The 8,795-nt window shown below is 40.0% G+C and overlaps 1 protein-coding gene across 3 annotated transcripts in view; it reads right to left on the minus strand.

Annotated features, from left to right (window-relative positions):
• Nucleotides 1-8,795, minus strand: part of ADAM23 (ADAM metallopeptidase domain 23) — a 166,211-nt gene that overhangs the window by 21,815 nt on the left and 135,601 nt on the right. For all 3 annotated transcript variants that reach the window (XM_012802203.2, XM_003785110.3, XM_012802204.2), the window contains exons 20-23: nucleotides 8,260-8,365; nucleotides 5,327-5,446; nucleotides 4,007-4,175; nucleotides 1,485-1,596 (exon numbers count right to left, since the gene is read on the minus strand). In XM_012802203.2, the coding sequence (XP_012657657.1) occupies nucleotides 1,485-1,596; nucleotides 4,007-4,175; nucleotides 5,327-5,446; nucleotides 8,260-8,365 (507 nt within the window). The remainder of the gene's footprint in view (nucleotides 1-1,484; nucleotides 1,597-4,006; nucleotides 4,176-5,326; nucleotides 5,447-8,259; nucleotides 8,366-8,795) is intronic.

Raw genomic sequence — 8,795 nt, forward strand, 5'->3', positions numbered from 1 at the left:
CCACGTTAAGCAAATGCCGAGAATGTGTTTTAACACACCCCTGTTAGCTGTTAATTCACATGCACCCGAATCAGCCTGAGTCTCTTCAGGAACTGAGGACTGGAGAGCTTCATATGCCTTTCAAGTCCTATTTTCCCATGTGGACTATACTGATGTTCAGACAGTTTAAATGAACTTTCATCCAAAGCTAAGCTGATCGCTCTCATACTATTCCTACCTGTAGGAGGAAAGCACGGCGGTTACTTACAAAGTACCATTAGCAGGACCATGAAAAAGAAGCTGATGCACACTGTCACTGCCACGTATCTAAATTTGTTCTAGTAATTTTTTGGTTTTTCAAGTATAGGCTATTGATTCTGTAGTAAGCCTATTGTGACTGATGGCTTTTCTAGATATGTGAGAATCATCTTGGGGTTGGTAATGGGGAGAATAAGAAGGAAATGATGAAAACGATGGGCAGCGCCTGTGGCTCAGCAAGTCGGGCGCCGGCTTCATATACGGAGGGTGGCGAGTTCAATTCCAGCCCCAGACAAACTGCAGCAAAAAATAGCTGGGCGTTGTGGCAGGCGCCTGTAGTCCCAGCTGCTTGGGAGGCTGAGGCAAGAGAATCGCTAAGCCCAAGAGCTGCTGGAGCTTGCTATGAGCTGTGACACCACAGCACTCTACCAAGGGGGCAATAAAGTAAGACTCTATCTCTAAAAAAATAAAATAAAGTAAAAAATAAGAAGACAATGACTGCGGCATACTACATTGTAAGATGATACATGATGGAATAGCAGAGAGCATGCGTCTGAGATCAGGCCCTGAGATCCCCACTTTCCTCTTATTCCCTGAATAGGGTGTCACCTGAGCTGAGGGCCCAGGCATTCTCATCTGCAAAATCACAACATGGTCCTACGTGGTCACTGAGATTCCTTCTAATTCTAAAATTCTGATTTCTCTCCTCTTAATGATCCATTAAAACAAAGGTACAGATCTTTCACATTTTTCTTGAACAATTAAAGTTCTGTGAAAAATTCCAACTCCTTCCTAATCAAGTGAGTATTTAAAAAGAGCTTGGAAGGTGACAGCTTCTCTCTAAATGGATTCAACTATGGAGAAATGACCAGAGTTTCATGTCATGGAAAAAGATTTCAGCTACTAGAAAAGTTGCATACCGCCTTAGACAAACTATAATGTAATTAGCATTTTGTGAATATAGAAAAAGAATGATGATTAAAGGAGGAAAAAACTATCTTAAAGGAAATGGGTGTATTTACTTTTTCCTAATCTCAGCTGTAGACAGAGCGGTAATTCAAACACATTTTTAAGATATGATATATATAGAACACTTAATTCTACAGTAACATGAATTATACATTTTAATGGTAAAAAGAGATATTCTAATGTGTTCCCTCTCAAATCTATTAAAGAGTTATAATGGTGTGCTGGAGCAGTGACAATGAATTCCGTATGCCATGAATTGAAACTGAAATCACACAAACCCTTGGGTCCTTCATCCTTGGGGGGGTGTGGGTTCCTAACTGGATCCCGGATACTGCAGTCTGTCCCAGCCCAGGTGAAATCACAGATGCAGGTGGCTTCATTACTACACACCTGTGAAGAAAAAGAACAGCGGTGGGGCATCTTCACTGTGCTTTGTAAGGTAATGGTGATGCAAGTAAAAATGACACAGGGGACAGGGAGAGGAAGCTGTAAAACCATTCAAAATATTTTTATAAAGTTTCCCATGGTTTTGAGCACTAGACAAGAGGAAATGATACAAAGACTAAATTGCTGAACGATTATCTTTCCATTAATTATAGAAAAATAAATAAGAAAATTCTTAAATCTGAACGATTTGTGTTGATGTTAATTATGTACGCAAATGTTTGACATGGTAGTCTGTGTTTTTTTTTTTTTTTCAGAAGTAGCTGCTTCTAGAAACACACTTTAAAAACAGAAATGCTTAATTCAATGAATATTGGGCTCAAGAGACTCTGGCAGAGGTAAAAAGACCAGGAGACACAAGTCACCAGTGTGCTATGTTATCTTATTGCATCAAACATCAAACTCATCTGTTGTGCCAAACAAGCACCCCCCTGCCTTCCCTGCCAATGGTCGTTCCTTCTGCTCTCAGCCGGCCAGGCTGGAGACCTCAGAGTGATCTTTCTCTGCTCTCTTTCTCTGGGCACCCAGCAGCATGCTGGAATGGACTTGTAATTTAGATGGAAACAAAAACCAAACCACCCAAGCCCTTATCTCCCTGTGAAACACATTCAGAGACAGATTTTTAGAGATGATAAAGTGAAACTTAGAAGCTTTTTATAATCTTAAATGCTATAATGCAAGGATTATGATTAACAAGGCTGACTGTGTTTTGTTTTTTTCTTTAATAGATGAGAAAGTGGGAGTGGGAGTGAACAAGAACTTAGGGCCTTTGTATGCATTAAGTGTTATGTTTTCAGAGCAAAAACTGAAATAACTGAAGAGCCTGCCTGGTGATTTCACTTTAATGTAGCAATTGCTGAGCGCTTGCTGTGCGCTGCATACCTCTGTTAAATGCTTTATGCAAAGATTTCATGTAATCCTCACACCAGCACTGTAATGGCTGAGAGACATTTAAGTGGTTTGAGCAAAGTCAAATGAGATGGCAAGAAGCAGAGCCAGGATACAATGCCAGGATCCTTCCTTGCCTCCCAAACGCATCTTCTCAATCACTAAGCTATCCAGCCTCCATGAGCCCATGATTCAACCGGAACAGAAACTCTGGATTGCAGCTGGACACAAGCTTCTCGGGCCTTGTCCTGCTCCATGTCCTGCATCATGTGCCTGTCTATTCTGGGTTATTCTTACCTCTATTCTAGCATCTGCCTTTTATATTAATATTCTCAGTTTCTTCACATATCTTTATTCCATTTCTGAAGTCTATATAAATTTTGAAAGTGCTATTTTTAGAGATGGGGTCTGGCTCTTGCTCTTGCTGGTCTCGAACCTAGCAGGCAATCCACCTGCCTCAGCCTCCCAGAGTGCTAGGATTACAGATGTGAACCACAGGACATGGCCCTGTTTAAGTGGCTTTGAATAGCACAAAATAGTCACCCGGGGTTCCCTTAGGAATCATATCAGTTTTCCTCCAACTCTAGATATTGTGATAATTCACTTTATGTGTCAAGGAGAGTAGGTCCAGATTAAACTTGATTTCTGGGCATGTCTGTAAAGATGTTTCTGGATAAGATTAGCATTTGAATCAGGAGATTCTATAATAAAATTCACTGCCCTTCTCAATGTGAGTATGTATCATCCAACCCATTGAGGGCCTAGAGACAAAAAGAAGAAGGGAAGAACCTGCCTCCCTTTTTTCTCTGCCTCACTGGATGAACTGGGACACTTCATCTCCTCTTACCAGGTGATGAGATTTACGTTATCAACTCTGCTGGTTCTCAAGGATTTGTACTCGGACTGTCTCCAGCCTACTGACAGCAGACTGTAGTACTCAGCCGCCATAACCAAGTGGGCCGGTTCTTTATCACGTATCTCTTTTTACATATACTGTATATAGCTATATTTATATATATATATATATATTTTTTTTTTTTTTAAGCAATAGGAGAGCGTTTACTGATGGCAAGATTGATAAGCATGATCAGCAAAAGAGGGGAAAGCAAAGGAGGGGAAGAGAACCTCTGGCAGTGGTTGGGGAATCCAAGCGGGAAGCCCCCAGCTATGTCTATATAGATTAATCTCTAATTTGTCCTGCTCTCTGGAGAACATTGACTAATACAGATGTCAAATTATATCTGGCAAATATGGAGAGTACAAATAGCCAGCAATAAAAGAAATGACAAAAGTAAAGCTATATTAACATAAGGTTTATTCTTAGCAGATAAGGGTATGGAGAAAATTATCATAATCAGTATTAACAACAGCAATAACATGGGGATGGCAGAACTAGAAGTCTAACGACCGTGAACTTGGAGGATACCCACTAACGAAGGTTCAAGCTAGAACATTGACACCTACTTACCCCGTGGCCTGAACAGACTTTACCCTTGGAATCGAGTGGGCAGCTGCTCATGTTTAGAGCTTGAATCTGTAGGCACTTCCGATCTAAACACATCATGGACGGGCCACATGGCGTTCCATCTTCCACATAGCCCACATCTGTATCATCATCTAAAACTACATGAGCACCACTAAAAGGAGAAAATATCCATCAACCATTAGCACCATATTTAGAAATAGAACATCACCATGAGGCTTGCTCTTCCTGAAATTAAAGAGACTGTCAGTGGACCTAAGTTTCTCCCAGCGTTTTCTCATTCTTCTCTTCCCCTTTCTCACCTCTCATTAATAAAAGAGCATTAAGAAACTACCTTTCATTTTCATTATTACACTGCACATCATCAGGAAAAAATGTCATTCGTATGAAGTGTATTCTAAATCTTCACTTGTTTTCAAGACCCACGGAAAGCGCAGGGGAGGAGGTGTGTGTAGGAGAACAACAGGAGCAAGCATGGCATTAGTTCTCCAAAGCTTTCACATGTGTAGAAAAAAAGCAGATATTGGGGAAAACAACAAAAGGAAATTATTATTATTACTTCAGAGGATTTAATTATCCATCATCAAAAAAAATCTAGTTCTTTTCTATTAATATTTACAGTCATGCCTCACTTAATGACAGGTTAAGTTCTAAGAAACATGTCATTGGGTGATTTCAACATTGTGTGGACGTTATATTTACTTACACAAACCCAGATAATATAGCTCACTACACAGTATAGCCCACTGCTCTTAGGGTACAGGCCTACAAAGCAAGGGACCGTACTGAATATAGTAGGCAACTCTAACACAGTGGTAAGTATCTGTGTATCTAAATACACAAAAGGTATAGTAAAAATTATGGTATTATAATCTTAAGAGACCACTGTCACATGTGCAGTCCATCATGGACTGAAACACTTTCTCTCGCACTTTAGTGCATGACTTATACTTTTAAAATTCCAAAACGAGAAATAACTTGAACATAGTGTTCAAAGAATGCCATTTTCCATTGCTCAAAAACTTTAACTACAGCTTAAAATAAGTATCATAATTCTGCTCTAAAGATTATGATTGCAAGTCTCTTTACTAACAACTAGTAAAATTTTGAGCAAATGTGATTTTCAAATCAGTATATAACTCCTTTTAAATTTACTCTCAACATGAAAGCAGGTAATAAAATCTAAGCCAACTTTCCTCTTGTAAGAACTAAAAATATCATTGATCATTGTTCTTTTCAAATTTTAATTTTTTTAATTTTGTAATTCTCAAATTTTATTAGGTTTTTCAACATATCATATGTTACCTGCAGTCAATGACCCGGCCTTGATGGTAGAAGGAAGTTGGGATGATCTCACCCTGAAGTTGGCCAATCCGTGGAGCTCGAGTAAGATTGGTACAGAGTAAAAATCCACAGAACACATCACTGAACATGTTAAAAAAAGAAAGACAGACAAGTCAAAAAAATCAAAATTATTCAGTCCAAGCATATTTAAAAATTTAAATATCTCATGTCTTCTAAGCAAAATCACTTGTTCAGATATCCTTGGCTGGCTATAACCCCCTCTTTACTTAGTAAGAAGATCATGGTTTTGTTTGGGGCAGCAAAGTGCCCACCCCTGAAAGACGGGTTATGTCTAGTACCTAAGCTGGTGATGGCATTGACTTAGTCTCCCCCCACTTTCCTACTCATGCCCCCCCTCCCTCCTGCCTAGAGTTAAAAGTGGCCCTTGGGAAAGATATGAGGAAAAGCCAGCCTGGGATTTCTGAGGGGACCCTGCTTTCTGGATAAAAGGTAGAGACTGACAGGGAGACCTTTTTTTCCTATTCCTACTTCCCACCCTTGAATGTGTAGCTTCTGCATCCACCTCATAGTCCTGAGTCCACAGCATGAGGATAAAACCTCAACACACTAAGGATTACAGAGCAGAGAGGTGGAAATCGCCTGGGTCCCAGGTGACACTGTTAAATAACTCACCAAGAGGGTGTCACCTCCAGTCTATCTGTTAAATAAATGACAACTCCTAAAGCACGTGCGTGGCCCATCACAAAAAAGGAAATCCAAGGGCGGCGCCTGTGGTTCAGTGAGTAGGGTGTCAGCCCCATATACCAAAGGTGGAAGGTTCAAACCCAGCCCCAGTCAAACTGCAACAAAAAATAGCTGAGCATTGTGGTAGGCGTCTGTGGTCCCAGCTACTTGGGAGGCTGAGGCAAGAAAATCACCTAAGCCCAGGAGTTGGAGGTTGTTGTGAGCTGTGATGCCACAGCACTCTACCAAGGACAATAAAGTGAGACTGTCTCTAAAAACAAAAAAAAAAAAAGGAAATCCAGGTCCAATACATGTATGCAAATGTGGTAAAGTCCATTTGTAATATGGAGAAATACATATTAAAAGCAGACTAATTCAGCCAGTCACGCTTGCCAGACTAGTAAAAATTTAGAAAGTCTGACAATACCAAGTATTAGTGAGAATGAGGTACAACAGAATTCTTATGTACGTAACGCTGACGGTAGAGTCTACTAAGGCAGTCATTGTAGAAAGTAGTTTGACATCATCTGATGACACTGAAAATATACATTCCCAGGACAACTTTTCTACCAGGTACAGGCCTTAGAGAAACGTGTGCAAACGTACGTGCCTAAGAATGTTCCTGAGAGGCAAAGCAAGGAAGGGACCCCAGTGTTCACCAACACGGAATGGAGCACTACACGGTAATACAGTCATAGGTGCATAGAGAAAATAAAAGGAATGAACGGCAAAAATGAACAGGCAGCTATACACACCACAGGAAACTTATAAAATGCTAAATTTAAGAAGCAAAATACAAAACGATACATGAAATATTATAGATAAAAACTTGGGCACTAAAACTGTTTTTGAAAAAAGGCAAGAGAGCGACTGCCACAAAAGTCAGGATGGAGGTACTTGTGAGACAGAAGGGAACTGGGAAGGTACGTTAGTTCTGGGGAACCGTCATGTTCTAGTTCTTGACCCAGGAAGGGGTTACATAGCAGTTCATTTCATAATTACTCAGTAAAATGTATATTTGTGTCACTCACTTGTCTGTTTATGTATTAGCCTTCATGATTTTTTAAAGTCTTAAAAAAAATATGACTAATTTTCCTTAACTCATTAGGGGTAGGGGATTCTATTACCAGAGTCCAAGGCTATCTTTTACAATAACCCAATGCCTCCCAAATGTTTTGAAGGCACAGAGACTAAGGGAAGTAATCAGTTCTCCAGGACAGGGAGGCAGTGAATGCAGCTAATCAAGTTCAGAGGAGTCCAACCACGTGGGTTCTAACTGCTTCCGGCCCCCTTTCTTCCTACTCTTCAGAAACTTAAGGACTGGGGGTCAGCATCTTGGGACATCTGCACCTCACCTACAAAATAATCCATGGTTAGCTCTGTTCTCCATTATTCTCACTGAATGTTAAAGAAATTACAGTCAAAGATTTATTGCCTTTTAAGGCTTTCTATCAAAAACTTGGAATTGTCAAGTCCCACAAAGAACAATGTAGAGATCACTGAACAGAGAAATAAAGCTGCCCATAAAGCCTTGCTCCGCTTCAAAACTGGGAGAAGAATCTGCCTTGCTATGGAAAGAAAACAGAGGAGCTTTGGCCTATAACTTAATGATTCCACAGACCCAAGTTATTGAATTAACCTTAATAACCTACTAAATTAGATTTCTAACTTTCCTCACCTAATCAAAGGAAAATATCACCAATGTGTCCTGAGGGAAAATGCCTCCAATATCCACTAACTAGATTCTTTTCAGATGGGGGGAAAAAAACTGGTATAGTCATTAGATGTCTGATTAAATGGTGTTAAACTTGTGAAATGAACAAAAATGTTATTATTTCACATTGAATGGTCCCCAAAATATATATAGCCTACGTATTTTGCCTCCTAAAATGTATTTTGCCATACGTTCTAGCAAAAGTAGACAACTAAAACCTGATATTAATTTGTAACACTTTGGCAGAGTATCTTTTCGGAGAATCACAGCATGTGAGGAATTTTCTGAATTTTACAGAAATGGCATGAGTCTGTGGCACAGCAAACAGCTTAGTCCACAGCTACAGCCTCTAGATACAGTAATGTATTTTCAAAATACATATTTTAAATTTTTGAATAATTGAACATTCATACAAAAATCAATCACTTTTATTTTGTGCTCATTTTGCATTTGCACAAGGGCTTCAAGTCCAGTTCCCCCAGAGCTGACCACTCACTGTTTGCTGCACTGGATCCATCGGTCTCCGTCCTTCCCGCAGTTACCCTTCTCGGTGCCTTCTGTGTTCAGCTTCTCATAGCAGAACTTGTCAGACCCTGCAGCCTCTTTTGAAGAGGGACAAGAGAAGAAAATTAACTTTAGTTCTCTTTGTTGTCCCTAGCCAGTAACGTGCCAGTGAAAGGTTAACAACACGCTCTCCAGAAAATGAAAGAAACAATCCTAATCCATAGCATTTGCTAGTTCCACGGTGTAAATGTTCCACGGATGATGGAATATTTCAAGCTATCACTGTGACATCCACTGGCTTGTAAAATTCCTAAAAATTTAATAACTGGCTCCTATATGCTAACACAAGCAAAACTCTAACACACCACTATTTTTAACCTGAGAAACAGAGTTCTTTCCAATTCTCGTTGGTGGGTTTGAGGGTAGGAGGTAGGAATAATTATCAGCAAGAATTAATGAAGTTGGCGGCACCTGTGGTTCAAAGGAGTAGGGCCCTGGCCCCATATACGGAGGTGGTGGGTTCAAACC

The sequence above is a fragment of the Otolemur garnettii genome, unplaced genomic scaffold (assembly GCF_000181295.1).
Source record: "Otolemur garnettii isolate 467f Iridium unplaced genomic scaffold, OtoGar3 scaffold00013, whole genome shotgun sequence".
Taxonomy (NCBI): domain Eukaryota; kingdom Metazoa; phylum Chordata; class Mammalia; order Primates; family Galagidae; genus Otolemur; species Otolemur garnettii.